The sequence below is a fragment of the Bombina bombina genome, chromosome 6 (genome assembly GCF_027579735.1).
Source record: "Bombina bombina isolate aBomBom1 chromosome 6, aBomBom1.pri, whole genome shotgun sequence".
NCBI classification, from domain to species: Eukaryota; Metazoa; Chordata; class Amphibia; order Anura; family Bombinatoridae; genus Bombina; species Bombina bombina.
Genome location: NC_069504.1, coordinates 627,614,435 through 627,637,647, shown reverse-complemented (window position 1 = coordinate 627,637,647; position 23,213 = coordinate 627,614,435). Strand labels below are relative to the sequence as shown.

Genomic DNA, 23,213 nt, shown 5'->3' with positions numbered 1-23,213 from the left:
ACATCGGAAATAGCCGATTCACCAAAGCAAACACAAAGTAAGTTCAACAGCTTGAACTGAATATGCAGGGAGGCATGACGAGTAATTACCTTTTGGGGTAGGAAATAGGCTAAATGAGCTGATGCCAAATTCAAGAATGCTTTACATCACTACCGTGTATATATCACGGATTTAACAGATGGCAGCACACTAACCTCTGAGATCCCTCTCAACAGCCGCAGGCAAAATCTCTCACCTCCTCGCTTCCGTTGCCGAATCTTTTAGCATGTCCAGAGTGGGTATGTAGAGGGTATCTGCTCCATCAGCCAATCAATGTCCTCTTGACTATTATTGCAATGCAGCAGTTCATGCCCTCGGAACCGTCCGGTCCTACAAATCCCAACCTCAATGGATCAAAAACGCCTTACACCGGGTAAATCCGCCTTCACATGTCCTTTAATGCAACGGCAGCGGCAATGATAATGGTAATTGGCAATCAATGAAAGGCAAGGGGGATGTTTGCTCCTGGAATGCTGGCAAGTAGACAATATATATATATAGAGCGGAGTAACATGCAAGTATTTTTTTGATAAAACTTAATGTTTATTGCGATAACAGTCTTAAAAGTCCACACGCTACATAAAATAGCTTAACAAACAAACAGCTATGCAGGTAAAGCTTACTCGTTTCAGCTAAAGAGCCGTAGTCATAACTTAATGAGAAGGATATAGAACACACCATTTAAAACCCTTACCGGCTGTCTATTGGTTAAAAAAACATTACACAGCTCTGAGTGCTCATAGATTAATGTTAGAGAGATATGTCGCCAATCAGGATAGTACAAGCTTACATCATTACTGCTTGCTTTAGGGTAAATTAATATATAAAACCCTTTAACTAAGATACAGAGAGTTATATAAAACCAAAGAAATTAAGAATAAAAAATTATATGATAGTGATTGCATACATAGTTATCACATCAGTTACACCACACTTACATTGCATCAATTCAAAGAACAATTCATTATGGCATGGTAAAATCAGTGTATTATAACACCCATTACTTGCTCTAATAAATCAAAATGAAAAGTGTGGTGTAAAACTATATAATAGTAACTAAACATACATATATTCACATCTCCCCATGATTGGCCCAGTCTAGGATTGAACCAGGGTCTACTGCTTCTCAGTTTTAAGGATAACCACTGTGCTACACATGGCTTAGTAATGCTGTGATTAGAATATGGAAGCAAATAATTCTTGTGAAAGAAGCAGGTGAAAAATCACACAAATAGCTGGAGCAGAATAGAATAAATAAATAAATAAATAATATAGACAATGTAACAACTATTCATAAATAGAGACAATAAAAAGTGTTGAATAAAGAATGCTGCATGGTTCTCTGTCTAATGTTAAATGGGTCTCATAGTGAAAGTTAGCACTGGAATATCAATACACTAACAATCTAGAGCTGAACCAGGTAACGGTGAGCCAATTACAAGAGGCGTATGTGCATAGCTGCCAGTCAAAAGCCTGTGTCTAGCTCAGGTGGAGAAGTATATATAAATGTGCACACAGAACACACACATTGCTAACTATGTAGTTGGAAATATTTACTAGTTCACTAGCCCTGGATGTACATACAAAAATAAAGGGAGAGTGAGAGACATAAAGAATTTATTAAAGCAGTTAGATAAATTAATATTATAGTTATTATTCATACAGACATAAAAAGTCTCAGCACTGGGTATCAGCCAACTCAAACAAACAAAGTTATAGCAACTGAATATCAGCAGGTGCACATTTAGATTTCATGAGTCAACCCCTGGCTAAAACGTTTATAGGGTTTGCTGTGCACAGATAATCCTACAAATGGTAGGTCTGGTGCCTTTGTGATTTTATAGTCATATAATATATTTGAACTTCTGCATCACTGCTATGAAATAATGTTACTGTGATTCATGTACCAGCATTAACTTAAACAATAAGGAGAATAAAAAAAAAAACAGTTGGAATGTTAAGATATAGTACCACTTATTACGTATCAAGACTTCAAAGTAGTGTGTTGTAGTACAACAATGTGGGTAAGAATCATTGCAACATGCAATGTAGTCATATCTTAAATGGAGATGAATGTTCAAATTAAAATTACCCTGATTCAAACAGAGTGTAGACTTTAAAGTGCCCTTACAGTGAGAAAATGACATGCTTGCATTATTTAGAACATACAATTGTATCAACATTGGCCCTGTAAATCTATTGTGTTTAACTATGTTTAACTTTGCAAGGGATAAAGTACTGCTCAGGAGCCAAGAGGATTGTTAGCCCTGAACATAACCTACCGCAGACCCAATCAAGAGCACTAGTTAAACAGCTGGGTCATGCTACGAGCTCTGCTGATTGGATCAGTGGAAGCTAGGGACCAGAAGTTTTCTAAGGTTCCCGAGTGGTAGGTCCTACATGAAGTGGTTTTTTTTTTCCTTCATTTTAGAAAATTGTTGTAATCATCAACTTATCTTATCTATTTGGGAGAAACTTGAATATGCACTTTACTAAAGTTTATCTTATACTCTTGCTGTTCCCATTTATCATACTTCCCAGAGTTTTCTTTAGGCTTTCCAGGGCAGGGAGGTGAGGAGACTTGTGGACTGAGGCTCACCTGTGTTTTGTGGGTGAAGCTGCAATAAGGGCATCTTGTGGGTGGGGTTGGGTCTGTTGTGGGTGGGACCAGGTGGAAATGCAGCATATCGTGGGTAGAGCTGGGACAGTCCTCAAAAAACAGGACATTTGCTCTGACTGAGGGTGGGAAAGTGGGGTAATCTCTCGACATGTGACAATTCTGGGACAGTGGGGAGATATGAATTAGGTACAGATATTAATAGGCTCCTGCATTGACAAAGTACAATGTTAGGTTCAGTAAATTGCATCATGCAGGATGTTGCTCCTAAACCTAACTAGGTATGATCTTCATTAAAGAATACCAAAGTTAGAAAGAGTCTTGATAAAGTGCAAAATTTGACTTTTTGACAATTCTATAATCTTGAGCATGTGCAATATATACTATGCCACAGACATAATTTTTGATGTATAATATATATATATATATATAAATATATATATATATATATATATATATATATATATATATATGGTCTAGAACCATTAAACCTATATTCGCCACCATTGTACAGTCCCTCATTAGTGGGCATAACAGATATTTACATATGAATATGTATTTAATAGACAGTGTCAGGACAATCGTCAGGAAAAATCCACCATTTTGATATTGCATAATAATCACATGTACAGGTATCTGTGCTATATTATGTAGGCGTAAAATGGATCATGTGTATTTACTTATATATTCAGGTACACATACACATATATATTATTAATCAGTGTTGATATGTAGCTATTAACTAGTGTTGCTTGTCAATATATAATTGCTTACGGTGATGTTTTTGTACTTAAACAAAATAACTCATGCTTAGTTACTTTTCTATTCAAGGTTCCCAACATAGCTGCATGATTCCTATGATACCTTTATATTATTATAAATATCCACAAATATCCCCATGTTATTCATATATGGTTCCAGTAAGTCTCTTAGTCTATAAACATTAGTGGGGTTCAAACTTCACTAACAGTCAAATAGAGATACTGACTTGTTTTAAGTACATATTTACAAAATACATATTTGTCTATTAGCTTGGTGACGAGTGCCATCTTCTGAGGGAAAACATTCTGACTGCTATATCTTAGCTAATTAACAAAAATGTTAATTAATCTGTAATTAGTGTTAGCCAATCATTTATGTGAACCTAACCTTATCAATTAGGGTGGAGTTAAGAGTTTCCATAAAATACACATTCAACCCCAAAAGGGAGGCAAAAGCAGGCGACACAAGATGGCCACAGAGATCATGCACAATGACCAAACCTTTTCCAGAAGACATGGGAAACTAAGCTAACGAAACAGACAAGTCAGGATAGGGGCGAGAGAGGGTCTAGGAGTAACTTAAGAGGGTCTTTTTACACTGAACCCCAGTCATGGATCACAGTATGAAATAAGCCCAGTTTTGATAATATGATTTATACTATTTACATATATACTCAAAATTTTCTTATATTGGGCCAGATTACGAGTGGAATACTATCATTTGCAAGTTGAAAGTCAATGTGAACATGTGAGCACAAACGCTAGAATGATTACTGTGACCTCAGCGCTCTGGATAACTGTTTTGCAAAATTAAAAAGTGTTGCAAAACACATCAGGGGCGTGATCCGATATAGATCGTAGTTTGAGGCGCAAGCGAGGGAACCCGCGTCGCCCGCAGTTTCAGCTTGCAACTCGAGCTATCCCATATACTGCGCCGTCAGATGCTAACGTGCCGTAAGTCGGATAAACCAGCGATGTCCAGAAATCTGCGCAAGTACAAATTTCTGGCGTCACCAGTGACTTACGGCACGTTAGAAACTGCCGGCGCCTACAAAACCTGACTAAAGTCTAAATCACTCGCACTGTCTAACACGCCTCCCTAACATAGCCCGACAAGTCTAACACGCCTCCCTAACATAGCCCGACACGTCTAACCCTCTATCCGCTATCCCCCCTCACTAGCCTAACAATAAAATATGTATTAACCCCTAAACCGCCGCTCCCAAACCCCGCCGCAACCTAATAAAATTATTAACCCCTAAACCGCCGCCAGCTATATTAAATCTATAACCCCCTAAAGTGAGCCCCTAACTACCGCCGCCATCTACCTTACCTACCCCCTAAAGTGAGCCCCTACCCCGCCGCTATCTATTGTAAAATTATTAACCCCTAATCTACTCCCCTATACCGCCGCCAGCTATATTAAATTATTTAACCCCTGAAATATTAAACTATCCCTACCACTAAGCCTAAGTCTAACCCTACAAATAGCCCTGAAAAGGGCTTTTTGCGTGGCAGTGCCCCAAAGTAACAGCTCTTTTGCCAGCCCTTAAAAGGGCTTTTTGCGGGGCATGCCCCAAAGAATTCAGCTCTTTTGCCAGCCCTTAAAAGGGCTTTTGGCGGGGCTTTGTCACAAAGTAAACTGCTCTTTTGCCTACAATCTACATCCCCCTACACCGCGGCCACCTATAATAAATGTATTAACCCCTAATCTAATCCCCCTACACCGCCGCCAGCTATATTAACTATATTAACCCTAATTATATTAGGGTTAATATAGTTAATATAGTTATTATATTATATATATTAACTATATTAACCCTAATTATATTAGGGTTAATATAGTTAATATCGTTATTATATTATATATATATAAAGTATAATAACCCTTTCTAACTCTAACATCCCTAACTAAACTCTTATTAAAATAAATCTAATATTAATATTATTAATTAAAATATTCCTATTTAAATCTAAATACTTACCTATAAAATAAATCCTAAGATAGCTACAATATAATTAATAATTACATTATAGCTATGTTAGGGTTTATATTTATTTTACAGGTAAATTGTTAATTATTTTAACTAGGTATAATAGCTATTAAATAGTTATGAACTATTTAATAGCTACCTAGTTAAAATAATTACCCAATTACCTGTAAAATAAATCCTAACCTAAGTTACAAATACACCTACACTATCAATAAATTAAATAAACTACAAATATCTATCTAAAAATACAATTAAATAAACTAAACTAAATTACAAAAAAAACAAACACTAAATTACAAAAAATAAAAAAAAGATTACAAGATTTTTAAGCTAATTACACCTATTCTAAGCCCCCTAATAAAATAATAAAGCCCCCAAAATACAAAAATTCCCTACCCTATTCTAAATTAAAAAAGTTCAAAGCTCTTTTACCTTACCAGCCCTTAAAAGGGCCTTTTGTGGGGGCATGCCCCAAAGAAAACTGCTCTTTTGCCTGCAAAAAAAAACACAATACCACCCCCCAACATTACAACCCACCACCCACATACCCCTAATCTAACCCAAACCCCCCTTAAATAAACCTAACACTACCCCCCTGAAGATCTCCCTACCTTGTATTCACCCAGCCGGGCCGAACTCATCATACGATCCAGGCAATGTGTTCCAGCAAGCGGCAGTGAAGTCTTCTTCCATCCGGGTAACGTCTTGAAGCAAGCGGCAGAGAGTCTTCTTCCATCGGCGATGTCTTCAAGCAAATTGGCATCTTCAATCTTCTTTCTTCGCTCCTCCGCCGCGGAGCATCCTTCCGGCACAACGACTTCCCGACGAATGAGGTTCCTTTAAATTACGTCATCCAAGATGGCGTCCGCCGAATTCCGATTGGCTGATAGGATTCTATCAGCCAATCGGAATTAAGGTAGAAAAATCTGATTGGCTGGTTGAATCAGCCAATCAGATTCAAGTTCAATCCGATTGGCTGAACCAAAGGACTTTAACATAGAGATATATACCTATACATGTCTAAATATGTCTATATATATATATATATATAGTTCCAAGAACAAGGTACAGCACTGTATATATCAGGATAAACGTTATCAAGTGCACACAGACTCTATGGGTCCTGCAAGCCCAACTTTATATAGAAGCAAAAATCAAGAGTAAAGTCCCAGCATTATTTGATCCAAAATACTCCTTTATTGGGCAGGGCCAGACTGGGAATAAAAAGAAGCCCTGGAAAAATTGCTGATGACCAGCCCACCAATCTTTCAAAAAATATAATATGTTTGTTTCATGTTTACATGTACATATATGCATATATATATATATATATATATATATATATATACATACATATAAATATACACACACATATTATATATATATATATATATATATATATATATATACACATGCATACATACATACACACACAATTGTAGTCATTGCAGTTGGTGTAGTGAGCCAGATGTTTAACACTAATGGTTAGAGATTAGATATAAATTAGGAGTGCAACTACTTATATTATTATTTTTTCAAAGTGTATGGCCAGGCGATCCTGGTAGAGCAGCTAGGTAGGGCAGTGGCAGCATGGGAGGAGGCAGACAGTGCTGCATGGGGTACAGAGTAAGTTTGAGATTCTAAAGTGAGAGCAGGAGTTTGTCTACTATACGTTTGGAAGCAGCTATATCAAGTAGGGTCGCAGTGAGCGGTATAAACACACATCACACAGCGGTGCGCAGGGTATCGGTCACTCTCAGCTCCTGGGCGCCTCTCCCGCTCTCTGTCTTCTAAACCTTTACTGTATGTCTCTCTGCTGACATCACCGAAATTTCTACCAGAATTGTCTTCTCCCTAGTCGAAAACCAAACAAGGCTAGTCAGTGTGCCTGACAGTGACATTTTAGTGCTCAAACTCGGCCACTGCGCTCTGCTCCCCAACTGTGTTGCGGCGCTGGAGTTGCCTTTGCTCTGTAACTGTTGCTCTCCAGAGACAGTCTGACTATGCAACTGCCAGCCCAGCCCACCGGGATTTTTCGCAGTATCCCGATGGCCCAATCTGGCCCTGTTATTGGGTTGAAAAGGAAGCCAGCAAATAGCAGCAATGTTTTGGGCCTACATAGCATGAGTAGCATGAGTAAGGGCTATGTAGGTCCGAAACGTTGCTGCTATTTGCTGGCTTCTTTTATAAACTAATAAAGGAGTATTTTGGATCAAAGAGTGCTGGGACTTTACTCTTGATTTTGGCATATATATATATATATATATATATATATATATATATATATATATATATATATATATATTTCTTAAGTATAGAAGAGGCACTCACAGGTCTTAGTAGGTATAAAGACTTTTATTAGTTCATAGGTTTAGGTCAACGTTTCGGTCCTCGCAGGGACCTTTGTCAAGACCGTTCTCGGCTAACTTCAATAATAGGCGTGTATATATATACATACACACACACACACACACACATATATGCACATACACAATCATACACATATGTATTTATGTATTTATATTTGTATATTGGAACCCTTTGCAGTTATGTAGATGAAAACATGTAAAATATGCAATATTCATATTTAATAAATGTTTTAACTATGTAATTACTGTAAATATTTCACATTTCAAAGTTCTGCACATAGCCGAATATGTTCTATGTATTTATAAATAGATATTCCTACCAGTATGCATTTCAAAGTAATAATAGGAAGTCCAAATAGGAAAGTACTTAATACTGAGAATGAAAATTTGACATTTAAAACGACACACAACTATTCTATAGACTTTCTTGACCTCAGGATCTTTATAAAGGATTCTAAACTACAGACAACAATGTACCAAAAGCTGACTGATCACAATTCACTTCTGGATGCTAAAAGCTGCCACCCTCCAAGCCTCAAAAAGGCACTGCCAAAGTCACAATTTAAAAGGGTAGTGCAAAATATTACAAGTCCACAGATGAGTGACAGACAACTACAGGATATGTATTCTAAGTTTGAGGAACGGGGGTATGGTAGGACACAGCTAAAGGATGCCTTGGAGAAGTGCCAAGAGATGACACAGGAGGAAGCGTTGTTAAAAAAGGAGAAAAAGGAGAAAATTTAAAGATTATTTTTTTCTCTCCAGTATATGCTATCCTACATTTGTATGCATGTTCAGGTATATCTGTATCTACATAAATGTAGTAATTGAGAATCAATAATAGTCTCAACAATCCAGGGATATAGCGGTTAATGATGATGATGTTTGCTATATACCAATAGGATGCCAATATATGAATATAGTGTGTAATGTTAAAAGAGCTGCTTTAAGTTTCAACAATGTTTTTAATTTTCACTTTGCTTTTCCAGTTGGCCTGTGTGGGCATCCGTGACCCCACTCGCGCATGCGCAGTAGCGCATGTTGGCTGCCGTGGCACTGTTCACCAACAGACAGAGCTGTAGACACGGGTTAAGGAATGGTATTTAAGGGTGACTAGCAAGAAATAAGCACTTTCTGGTTTTGTAAAACAAATAGTATATTTAACTAGTGTGATGTTTCAAGGTATTCACCCCTTCCTCAGTGAATACCTCGAAACGTCACACTAGTTAAATATACTATTGTTCTACAAAACCAGAGAGTGTTTTTTACTTGCAAGTCTATTATTCCTATTTTTGCACCCTGGTGCCTACCTGACCTATTTGATGAGAGTGCTTATTAACCTTAGATTTCTATATATATATATATATATACCTATATATAATCATGTATAAATAAAAGGTATAGCTATATATTGAACCCAAATATGCTGCTAGGTAAAGAACATTGGAATGAGAAATATTCATATTTTTATGTAGGGTTGGGCACTTCAGAATATGCGTCTGAGTTAGAGCAAGAGTGGGGTGTTTTTCAACTTTTTTTTCTCTATTGACTTTTATGGGGGGTTAGGAATAGGTTATCACGAGCACAATATTGTAAGTTCTGCTTTTTGTGCACATCCGGTTAGCGCGTGATCAATAACTTTTTACTCATACCTCATAATACCAGACGCATGCAAAAAGTTTACTCCTTTCACAGTTAACGCTCGAGCTGGAGAGTTAAATATCGCTCCACTTGTAATCTGGCCCTTAATAAGGCAAGTTAATCAATCCTGGTTCGCACTTTATTGGCACAATTGTTTTTGATAGGTAATTCCTGTTATCTTGGTCTTATCTGTCAACAATAATACAGGGTCGATCAGGAATCTGGTAACAATATTATAATTTTCTTATGGTTTTTGCCGGGATTATTAGTTTACCTGATTCTTGCCAGCTATGCTGAGAATTTAAATAGCAAACATTTCTGTTTCTCTATTACACATGCAAGTTTCTACAAATAAAATAATTTAGTGACTGTTGTCATTAGTTCTAACCTGATAATCCTAACTCATTGTAATGATGTATGTTTATTGATTTAGTTTATTTAAATATTGCTTAGTATTTCCAATAATTATTTTAATAAACTATATTTGTTTATTGATCTGGTCTCAGTTTAATTAATAGACAATTCAGAACTAAAATGATTCAGGTTATATATGTATTATTCTTTGCACACATTGCTCTTGCAAAGTTGGTAACTGCTATTTTATATATTGAGTTACATTAACAGAATGATATAGAGGTTCCATAATATTTATTGTGTCTTAACACATAATACACTTTGCAGGTACACAACTGAAATAAGAAAGGATAATATTCATAACAACAGATACATAATATCCTGTACAGATAATGAGATCTGCAAGAAACTCCATTCTGTACAGGGAGAGTGAGGTTTCGAAATTAAAGCGTGTACAGGGTTTGTTTTTTTTAATTGCTGTCTGTAAAGTGAGTTCTGCAACTTTGAACTATCATTTAAACCTTGTCACTTAGCATTGAGAACTATTAAAATCCTGTTTTAAAAGATGAGATAAGTTGCAGCCACATTTTTAGGGAAATTAATATGCCACGCTGTTCTTCTTGATATTATATGAATAGCTCCACAAAAACAGAAACTTAGGTTTTCTTAATAAATTAAAAAAAAAGATTCTTAAAAATAACACATCAAAAGTTTAAAAAAAGCATAATTAATAAAACATGCCCAATATACACATGATGCCCATATACCACTGGTTTTGAAAACTGTCATCAGGCCTCCCTAACAGGCCACTTTGTGAGGATATCTGAACAGGAGAAATAATCAACTGATTAGTAAATATGGTTATATGACCTGCTCTCACCCAAGATAATCCTGAAAATCCAAAACACAAAGAGGGACTCCATAACCTCCATTAACCCATTTGTTATTTTAGTGATCACAATCCATTATCGGCAGTTCCAAGTACCATCATGGGAAAATGGAGATAAATTCTTGTGTGTGTTAACAATCTCGGCTGTCTTTGACTCAGAAATATTATGATAAAAAAAAAAAAAAAATTACAAAACGCCATTCACCAGTTGGTACAAAATTATAATAAGCCATTTATTATTATTAAGCTTATATGTAATAATTATTTGCGAGAATCTTAGCTCACTTAAATGAATCCAGCCAACCCACTTTCCAAACCTCAAGACAGAGAGGCAATTGTGCTCACTTGGGGGAGATGAAGAACAGGTAACTGCACATGAATGGTAGGTCAGTAGGAAAATCCCCTTTCATTCTGCATGTTCTGGCTAATAGAGACTCAGGAGCGCACCATATTGTAATCAACTGAACATGTAGCACAGCTGTACTGTTATTTCCTCGGGGCAATAGGCTGCAGCTCAAAAAAAAAAAGCAATTGGTTTAAAACAAATCCTGAGAATCATATTCAGTTTTTTTAAAATGATAAACTCTGTATAAATATATGTAAAGTCTTGAAAGTCGAAAGTAAACAGAGATTGTGGACATTTCAATTTACTGTTAACAGATTTCCTTCGTTATCTTGATATCCTTTTTGAAACGCATATCTATATAGGCCCAGGAGCAACAATGCACTACTGGAAGCTATCTTGTGATTGGTGCCCATGCGCATTTGCCTATAGTCATTGGCTCACCAGATGTGTTCCGGTTCTCTGGAGTGATCATGTGTTCAACCACTTGGCAAAGGTTAATAACAGTTATATGCCAGCAATTGTGCAAAATATTTTCTAACACAACAGAGCATTTTCTTTTTCCACTTCTATACCACTTTAACAAAGCTTATACTTCTCATCTGATCTCCCCTGCTGAGGCCAATTAGGGATGGTTATAAATAAGCTGAAAGATAAAAAAGGTTTAGTCTCCCTTTAACTGCTTTTATGTCAAGGCATCTACCATTTAAACAAGTTGTAAAGTATTAAAGACATGAAATTAGATCATTTAAAATTCTAATCTGAATGATCTGTTATTAGTTGATTTGATTAGATGTTTATAAATTGGTGACTTTTCACTTCAAATACTAAATGACTAGATAGGAACAAGCTCAAAAGGAACAACATCATTGTTAACCCAGGACTGTGAGCAAATTTCCCAGATCTTTTTTTTAATTTAGTGTTAGTGCATCATTAATATGGACATAAATCACTGCCGCTCATCATTATCAACCAACAATGCAATAAAACATTAATATATATACACTTAATATAATTGGATTTCCCTGTTACCCTTTAGGAAGGTAAGTAACTAAGATTTATTACTAGAGGCACCCGGGTAATCTTTGATATCTGTGCTGTGTTCTAGAGCCGGGATCGGTGCAAGAACTAGAGATTAGTTCTGGCATCATCGCTCTCATAATATGATGTTATCAGCAATGTTATTTTTCATTGCATTATACACAACAGGGCATTTATTTCTATATTTGTTCTAAATTATGTACATTGATTTGAACCTTTAAAATACCTTTAAGTTATTTTGCATTGCATAATATGCTAAAACGTTCTAGATGGATTTAGGATAATTCTTTTGTTTCCAAAAGGAAAACTGTAGGAACATGAATTAAAAGCTGTACCTTAGGTTGAACAACCCTGGTGTAGTTGACTTTATTCAATATTTATCAAGAAACGTTCCTTGACGCTCTTGCCAAATTACATGTAATCGACCCTGTGGTGTGAACTACAGATATCATACTATTTATTCCTTGTCATTTTTTCCCCCCATCAAGGAGACATTTATACCCAGCTTGCAAAATAGTTGGATCCTAAGCTGCTCTTAGATTCCTACTGCCTGCTGTTTACATGATGAGGGTAATCAAGGTTATAGGTTGTTAACAGGTAGTATATTTTACATCTGTGTTAATTAAAATGAAATATACAGTGACTGTATAGTAAAAGCCCTGTTTAAAGGGACATGAAACCCTAAATTTTCTTTCACGATTCAGATAGAGAGTACAATTTAAACAAAAAGTTTCCAGTTCACTTCTGTTATCAAATTTGCTTTGTTGTCATGTTATTCTTTGTTGACGAGATATCTAGATAGGTAGTGTACATGTCTTGAGAACTACATGACAGGAAATAGTGCTGACATCTAACGATCTTGCTAATGTATAACGGTGTTGCAAAACCGCTGCCGTATAGTGCTTCAGACGTGCACACTCATGAGCTTACGTTCCTGATTTTCAATAAAGGTTTAGAAATTCAAAAGAAAAGCAAGCACAAATGAAATAACAAGTACAATTTATTGCATATTATGGGACCAGCTTCTGACAGGGATTATTGTAAAAGCACAAAAAAAGATGAGAGATTAGGTCTCAATAAAGGTTAAAAAGAAAACTAAGAAAATTTGATCATAGAAGTACATTTGAAAGTTGTTTAAAATTGTATGCTCTTTCTAAAGAAACATTGCAATTTTTATGTCCCTTTAAAGGATGTGAAGAATAATTAACTAAAACTGGAGTCTTTACATAAAGAGATGACTGTCTAGTGAACTAATCAAGCTGGCATGGAAAGGTAATTGGTCAAATTCGGGCACATCAAATTACCTTAAAGTGTACTTATTTTAAAAAGATCAAATTGTTTAAAAATAAATCTGACTATGACTGACTCAAAAACAGTTAAGTTTTACCAACTGATAACCCAACCTGACTAAACTCAAGCTTGACTCATTGGTATCTTTTTTTCCATTTAAACAAATTTGCAGGGAATAAGTTCCTCATATCTCTAACTTTGAGAATACTACAAAAAAACATTACAATATTCTACATAGTGTAATTTCCTGTCCTGACTTATATCTTGCCTCTCCTTGCTTTAGACTATTCCTGTTGTTCTATGATTAAATTCACCCACATTCTCCATTTCTGATATGTTAGACATCATTCTGGGTTCAACTCCTATCAGCTTGTTTGTGTAGGGCTTATCTCATTTATATACTATAACCAATTTACCATATACTGTCCAGGGCTATAGAACTGCACCATACACTTATATCAGAGGTGTCTAACATTTCCAGACAAGGGGACAAATTAGATTTCTTTTCATTCAGTAAACAGTATTTAAGAAACAATTTACCCCTTAAACAAATTACTGATTAGGATTTTTGCAAGGTATATTGAATATATTTTATTCGCACAAGGGTTATAAATGTGCATAAATGAGCAGACACACAAATTATATACAATGGAGAAGTCCTCATCTGTAAGCATGGGTCATGTGAGAGAAATATTTATGTTGCAAATGGGGAGATATAGTTGAGTTGTGTGTGAGTACAGTTAGAGATATTAATTTAATGTATTAACTTTAATATGTCACTTCACTGTGCCTAGAAAAAGTAATGTCTTGTAAAATCCATAAAAAATAAAAAATAAAATCTGGAGCTGTGGGTAAATATTTAACAAAAACTATACCCCAGTGCTTTGCAAATATGGCCTAAGTGCCATTGCTTACTCAGGGCAAGATTACAAATTTTACTCACAAGCGAAAAGAGGTTTATCGCGGGTGTTTGAGTGCGTCAGGTTTAGTGCTCATATTACAAGTTGAAATTAAACATGAACACGTGAGAGAAGACGCGATTTACACTTGAATGATTACTGCATCCTCATAGTTCTGGTTAACTGTTTTGCCAAACAAAAAAGTTGTACAAAATGAATCAAAAATTTATCACAAAGTAGTTATACTCATAATAACACTATAAATTATTTTAAAAACAAAAAAAAGTTATAAGGGCTCAAAGATATGAGATATCAGGTGTTAAAAAAAATGGCAGACAAAGGGCTTTAACATAGAGATATATACATAGACACGTCTAAATATATGTGTGTACATATGTATTTATATGTGTATATATACACACACATAAACACATAAATACATATATACACAAATATATACAAATATATTTCCAGTCAACTAGATAAAAACATGAGAAAGCATATTTCTGCAATATTCATATTTAATAAAGTGTTATACTGTGTATTTACTGTAAATATTTCACATTCCAATGTTCTGTACACAGCAGAATATGTTCAAAGTATTTATAAATAGATATTCCTATATATATATATATATATATATATATATATATATATATATATATATATATATATATAAAATAAAATCAGTATATATCTACACCTACATATAATCATGTGAATATGTATGTATGATGAAGCGCATGTGCGCATGAGCGAAACGCGTCAGGTGTTTTTGATTGCCTTCCTTACACCTATGCTACTTTGCTGAATAAACTACTCGTATTTAAGCTTCCTGGCTCCGGTTTTGCTCTTTGTCCTCTTGGAAGTGTTTACATATACATACATACATGGGTATAGATATATATTGTTACAAAATACCATGAGATATATGTAGACAATACTAAACATATGATTTATGAATATATTCTGCTATGTAAAGAACAATGGAATGGGAAATATTTTCATGTTGGGTTAGCGCACATGAGTATATGCAATCTGGGTTTTTTTCTCACTTTTTTTGCTCTATTGACTTCTATGGGGGAATACGTTAACGCAATCACAATATTCGAAATTAGGCTTCTTGTACGCATCGGGTTAGCACCTGAGCAAAAATTTTTTACTTTCAACTTATAATAAGAGTGCAACCCGATGCTCGCAAAACCCTTACTTCTATCTGAGTTAGCACTCCACTTGTAATCTGGCCCTCAATGCTATATTGCACATAAACAGTGTCTGTATAGAAGTGAGGTTTGAAGGATTGAGTGAAGCAGAGGAGTACAAGTAATCACTGCATTATGCACTACTGGTACATAGGGAATAAAACAAATCAATGCACTAAAGTAAGGGTTAGCATTGAAAATAGATTAGAGTTTTAGAGGAGGTTATTATGTAATTCCGAACTACCGCTATTGTTTAGGCATCACAAGGCACGCAATATTTTTCTGGAAGTCAACGGACAACCCTGTTTGTACAAATTAAAACTTTCCTTGTGTAATAGTAATCTTTAATGTACAACAAAGTTCTACAGTTTTGCTACATAGATGGAAGGTTGCAATCTGAAGGTGAACGTAAGGTTACTTGTAGTAAACCTAGTTACAGGGACAGTAAACACATGACATTCTAATACAAAAACTTGAAGTATAATATTGCTAGCAAACTGACTGTGGCTAGCTGTGATTGCTCCAGTAAACTCTGATTGCCTCCTCCAAATAAGGAAACTGGAGGATGGAGCTTGGCTATTGAAAAACAATTGCAGCAAATAATGTGTTATTCATCCAATTTTTTCAGTCACTTGCCTAGTATGCTAATTATTTGTATTACAGCAGAAGAAAAATATTGCAAGTACAAGGTGTCTACTCTCCCTATACTAGAGAATAAATATAGTATTAAAGATTCCACAGATGTGAAACTTCTGATTGTGTGGAATCTAAGTTTAAATACATAATCAGTTAAATCAGTTTTAATGTTTAGCTTCTGTTTGGTTTATGCCACATATGCTAATTTATGCAATTGTTTTTCAAGAAAAGCGTCACTCTTAGAAGTGACAATCTATTGTATATGTAAAAAAATGTCTATGCTGGATTTGTACATATATTTTCTAGATTGTATATTCCCCCAGCAATAGGGCTCGTCATTCCTCCTGTATTTGTTTGATACATTTTGTCTTGTCTCTTACAAATATTGTATCATGCTTGTACTTTTATCATTTGTACCCAGGGACAGCGCTGCAGAATTTGTTGGCGCTTTATAAATAAAGAAAATAATAATATAAAATATAATAACAAAACAAGGAAATGGCCATAAACGCAAAACATCTCTGCATTTAAAAACAAAATTTGTACTATTTATAATTTTCATATTTGAATTTTATTGCACTTTATTAATAATAACATTAGTTTAGTAAAAGGGGAAGCATAGGTAAGATGTCATAGCTGTTAGCAATGTATACACAAATAAAACTTCATTAGGTACAAAGCATTCCAAATATTTTACGAGACCCCAAGGACACATTAAGAGCAGTGCAAAAGTTAAATCAACTGACAGAAACTTTATCACCTTTCTTCCCATGGTTACGGGCATGCTTCCTTGTGGATAAGACTTGTATATAACAAATACATGCAGTAAGTGTGCGCTAGAATTTCTAATCCAGAAATAGCCCTTTAGCAGGAAATTCTATAGGAATCACGGATGAAACGTAACCCCTCTAAAACATGCACATGGAGGTCAAGTGTCACAGATGGGAGAAGCTTTGACGTACACTAAAAAGGCCTGACTCATTTAATTATACCAACTTTGTTGTCCATGCAGATTTAAGAGCCATTTAATAATAGAAGCAAATATAAGATTTAAAAAGATGACATCCTTCTGTACAATGTCAGTTATAATTGGGTGCTATTCCAGATGAGGATTTTGATGGCAAGCAAATGAGAAGCAGGCATACACAAGTATGCTCTAATCACTGTCTGTATCCTCATCTGGAGCAGAATGAGATTGTTTCAGGACTTTGACTACTTTGTTCAAAATTACATCAAACACCTCTTGTTCCTCTGTAAAAATTGTGATTGTCCCACGCTTCCTTACAGAGGCCAAAAAACAATTTCTGTCTCCTTCAGATGCTGCAAATCAAATAGTTGGATTAGGCAATGCACGGCAATTTGAAAACTTACAGATTTAGCCGTTTGGTATTTCTAGGGAGCGTGGGACAAAGCACAATTTTTACACAAAAGCAAGAACTGCAATGTACCTTTTACCTTATGTTAAAGTGAAGGTCCATTTTGATGAATTAGTGCCCGTTTTTTAATAAACCTATTAAAAACAAGGGCACTTTAATTCATCAAAACTGACATTTCACCGTTTTCTTCAAAAACGTACCTTTTAATCCTGAATGCCATTCCAGCGATTTCCCCGGCCGTCGGAAGCCTCTGCAGACGTCAGATATGACGAATCAGGCTTCCTCCAATCACAGCTTCCCCCCCAAACCCCCGGGGGAATCTTGGCCTGATGCAACGCTGTTATTGGAGGAAGCCGGATTCGTCATTTTGGACTCGTGAAGACGGCTTGCGATGGGTGGTGGAAGTGCTGGAGCGGCTGCTAGCATTAAAAGGTAAATTTTTGAAGAAAACAGTGAAATGTCAATTTTGATGAATTAAAGTGCCCTTGTTTTTAATAGGTTTATTAAAAAACGGGCACTAATTCATCAAAATGGACCTTCACTTTAAACATATACAAAAAGGAGGGCTCCAGTGTAATAGAGTATTTTATATTTACACTAAATAGTGCCTTTAAAGGGATATGCAACCTGGAAGTTGTCTTTTGTGATTCAGACAGCATACAATTTAAAAAAAATAAAAGTTTCCAATTTACTTCTATGATCAAATTGTCTTCATTCCCAATGTATTCTGTGTTGAAGAGATACCTATGTAGGTGTCTGTAGCACTACATGGCAGGAAATAGTGCTGCCATCTTAGTGCCCTTGCTAATAGATAACATTCTTGCAATCTGTTGCCATAATGGGGCCCATTTATCAAGCTCCGAACGGAGCTTGTGGGCCCGTGTTTCTGGCGAGTCTAAAGACCGCTGCTCCATAACCCTGTCCGCCTACTCTGATGAGGCGGACAGGAATCGCCGGAAATCAACCCGATCGAGTACGATCGGGTTGACTGACATCTTCCTGCTGGCAGCGAGTCAGCAGGAGGCGGCGTTGCACCAACAGCTCTTGTGAGGTGCTGGTGCAATGTTAAACGCGGACAGCGTATTGCTCTCCGCATTCAGTGAGGTCTTACGGACCTGATACACACTGTTGGATCAGGTCCGCAAGACCTTTGATAAATAGGCCCCATAGTGTTCAAGACACATGTACACCCCTGGGCTTATGTTCCTGCTGTTCAAGAATAGATACAAGGAGAACAAAGAACATTTGACAATAAAAGTAAATTAGAAAGTTGTTTAAATGTGTATGCATACATATTCTGGGGTTTATGTCGCTTTAAGGTATACAGAGTTCATGATGATTCTTCACTAAGTAAGCAGCTTATAACCTAATTCACAAGGTCTATATTTCCTAGATGTGCAGTGTATTAGCAGATCTTTGGGAAAGTATAAATGTACTATAATGACAGCAATGTTTCTATACCCTTCTGCTTCTGAGGATATATTTGGAGTGATTTTCTTATTCCCTGTACATAGGGCAACAAGATGATGCTCTATTTTAGCTCTCACAGTTACTTAAAATAAAAATGTGTTTGCAACAAGCAGTTTTCTGTAGTAACATTGGCAGATTGAAGCCATATTCCTTGGAAACATAGCCCCATCCCCCTATTATACCGTACCACTGTGTCTACAACAGACACGGGGCTCTGAAAAACACCTAAAAGGAGAAAAAAAATGGGGGGAAAAAATAATTTTTTTTAATGTTTATCTTATGATTGCACTTATGGTTGCAACAGAATAAAACACCTAGTTAAAGTTAGCTCTGAAGCAGCACTATTGAGATGAACATCAGCTAGCTCCCAGTAGTGTATTGATGTTCCTGAGCCGACCTGTGATTTTCAACAAACAAAACCAAGAGACCAAGAAATGATAATAGACATACATTGAAAAGATTGCTAAAATTCCATGCTCTGTCTGAATCATGAACATTACATTTTGACTTTCAATCACTTTAAAGGGACGAGATACACAAATGTTCTTTAATGATTCAGATAGAGCATACAGTTTTAAAAAAAACTTTCCATTTTTTTTATATAATTTGGTTTGTTCCCTTTGTATCCTTTGTTGAAAAGTATACAATAGGTAGGATCAGGAGCTGGTAGCTAGCTGCTGATTGGTGATTGCTCATATATGACACTTTTGATTGGCTTATCGATATGTTCAGCTAGCTCCCAGTAAATCATTGCTGCTTCTTCTAGAAAGGATAACAAGAGAAGTACATTTTAAAGCTGTTTTTACAATTGTATGCTATATCTGAATCATGAAAGGAAAATGGTGGGTTTCATGCCCCTTTAAGTAATCAAGACAATAACCCCCTCCTGACATTACAAGTGGTAATTTTTAAAGCATAATGCATGACAGGTATTATAACTCTTTAACCCCTTAAGGATCAGCGACATACCCTGTACGACGCTGGTCTTTTAATGGGGATTGCATTTCTAATAGCGCAGTCTTGCCGCCAGCAGCGAGACCACACTATTTCCAGTTACCAGAAGGGTGGAGGAAGGGGACAATAGCGCAGTCCCGCCGCTCGTTGCGTGACCTACTCTATTGTTAGCAAGGAAACCCTTAACAACAGGAAAAATTACAATACATAATACCTTTTAAGCCAAATATATACCCAAACCAAGAAGCATAGGTCCAGCAACTTTTTCTTCCCAGCTACATGCTTAAACCATATATTAAAAAATACCCCCAACAACCCTGTTATACAAGCTATACAAGCAGTGGTAGTTCTAGAACCTTAGATTTGGGTGGCTAACAAAGGTGGTGAAAAAGTTTAAAGACACAGCACACATAATATATGGAGCCACTTGTCAGTGCATGGGGTACCCTTCACAGCTCAATAGGAGTGCTACACACGTGTTTGGTGCTGCACCCCCCCCCGCACACTTGTTGAACCGCCAATGCCCTTTTGCACCCCTGACATAAATACATTATTCTTCTTTATATAATTGTCATAACTACAGCTACAAACTACAGGTTCTCTATCTACACAATAGCTTTTATGTGCTTACTGCAACATAAACAAAGACTCTAACATGATGTTATTTAGTTATTATTTTAATTATTCATTATTTTTTGTATTAATTCTCAGATCTGGTTAAACAAATGACATGGCTGGTCACTTTATAGTATTACTTCAGCTCAGGACTCACAAAGCTGCAGCCCCTCTGCTACAGGACAAACAATGACTGAAATCAGAAAAAAATATGCAATTGTTGGACATCTCATCCCAAAAATGATTTTAAAATATAAAAATCTATATGTAAACAATGTATATTTTTACATATGACCAGGTGTGGTTACTCTATTAAAAGCTTGATCCGCTTAGTGAACCATCTACAGAAGACAACAAAATACTTTGCTAAGGACATCCCAGGTTGCAGGTTAATAGAAAATAGATATGATCCTTGATCACTGTGAATCCACCACACAACATCCCAGCAATAAAGCTGAGCTTTGTGAGCTTTGATAATCAGTGGTTAAATTGCGTGTTATGTAACAGTTAATTAACCCCTTAACTTTGCCATGTGTCTTAGATAATAACAAGCAATACAGTAAATTGATTAAAAAAACATATAAGAATATGGCTATTAATTAACCCTAAGATCTTTTTTATAGGAAAGACAATCACTGCATACCCTGTCACAAATATATATATACACACACACACACATATATATATATATATATAATAGACAAATGCTTTGAATAAAGAATAGATTGTTGTTTTAACCTTCTCTGACCTAAAGTATTTATTACTTGGTCAAATGGGGCTGTTATTATCTAGGTGGCTGGAATCAGAGCTACTGGTATGAATAAACATGGAGGATTAACTGGCATTCTGTTGCAGTTATAATTGGTCACAGGGGAGTCATGGTGAAAAGTGAATACAAATAAAAATTTATATGGACTGCCAAATGGAACTTCATCAAATTGTAAGAACTTAGGAACTATTTGCTGTTTACAAATTCCCCATTTTAGTATTTGTTCAAAACAGCCTTGCACATGCTAACAATACTGTGCGATGCCCAGTGGAATTCATTTAATTGCACAGTATCATGTATAGAGCACACTGTCTGTGCCTTTCTATCATATAAACTTAAAAGTTAAAATACATTACACCTCAATGATAAATGACTGGTCAGGAAGTATTGTAACCACAAGTGGTAAATAACAACTGTACAAATAAATCAGTGGAGTTGGAAAACTTTTCTGCTGCATCACTCTATATATTGTCATTGTTACAGTCCTAGCTCAGGGCTATGTCAGGACAAAATGTTAAATCATTTTAAAATCAGTTGTATGTAAACTGTACTGATACATCTGGGTGTCTAAGACCAAGACAGCACAGTAGAGCAATAAAACAGAGCAACTGTGATCATTATGTAACATTCACAAACACTGTCCAAACATAATTAACCCCTTCAGTAACTGAGCCTGCAATCTCATTTGTACACAAAAAAATCAATACTCTAGTATGGTCGTTTTTAACGCACTCGCTGTGGTTCTTACCTGTAGTGTAGAAAGGAGAACTTGCAAACCACTAGCTCCTTCGGTTGCCATGTTCCTGCTGTCAGTGTTATTTCTCGCTTGCACTGTGGTGATTTAGATAACCAGCAGACACAATGCAGCTTTTAACCCAGCACTGCCAAGTTTCTGGTGTTCTCTGTCCCAAAGGCAGATCAAGTCACACATAGACAAGAATGCTAGTATGCTGCTACTACTCAAACGCAAAGCAGTGCAACTCAAGACCACAGCTGGGAGATAACTGCCAGCCAGACAATGTGACGATAACATTAATTTCCTAAATAAAGAATCCCGAGGATTAAGAAGGATCACAGTGCTTTAGATTTTTGAAAGCTTAGAGGGAGAACTCCTTGTTGGGGAAAAGGGGAGGAAGCCATAAAGTTCAGGAGTCAGGAAACACGCTGAAAAAGAGAAGTCATTGGCAACTGGTGTGTATGACAACTAGGGACTGGCCAGGCCTATCAATCAGCTGTTTCATCCACATGAAACCAGATACTTGCTCTAATTTACAGTATACTGACAAGTGGAATACTGTATGCAAAAGTAAAAATGGTATAGATGAAATATGTACTAAAAATATCAGCTGTACTGAGGAGATACTAATATTTCTTAATAAAAATGCCAGAGTAAGTACAATAACTTTATTTTCTAATCTAATGTAATGAGGCAGCATTGGTTTTAATCAGTAACATAGGAACTCTAGTGTAAGAGCAATACAAGTCCATTTTGTGTTGCTATGAAAACTGCAAGTAAGAGTCATTTTAATAATAAATTTGTACAATTTATTACATTCACTTGAAACCAAAGAATAAATACATCACAATACAATTTGTGTTCAATACTGGAACCACTCATGTTGCACAGTTTGTTTCTTTGGTAAAGACTATTTTTATGATTTTCCAGAAGGAATACAACATATTCTCTTCTTATCATAAATTTGTGATGACAAAAAAAAAACAATGTTATTTACAGCTTATTTTAAAAGCATTTTCTATGTATTTATTTGTACTGATTTCAGTGTTTAGACAGCTGGTCATGACTTTTCTCTGATATAAATAACATAGTATTAGTTTATGATGATCATGTGACATAATGTAGTGAATACACATAATGTAGTGAATACACAGTATTGCTACATAAATATTGCATATTATTTCAGATATTATAGTAAATCCCAGTAACTTGTTTACA

The 23,213-nt window shown here is 35.8% G+C and overlaps 1 protein-coding gene across 1 annotated transcript in view; it reads right to left on the bottom strand.

Annotated features, from left to right (window-relative positions):
• The window catches only part of AGBL1 (AGBL carboxypeptidase 1), a 1,247,389-nt gene extending 1,224,958 nt beyond the window's left edge, over positions 1-22,431 (bottom strand). The window contains exon 1 of the mRNA XM_053717645.1: positions 22,008-22,431. Within this exon, the coding sequence (XP_053573620.1) occupies positions 22,008-22,058 (51 nt within the window). The 5' untranslated portion in view covers positions 22,059-22,431. The remainder of the gene's footprint in view (positions 1-22,007) is intronic.
• Between the last annotated feature and the right edge of the window lie 782 nt (positions 22,432-23,213).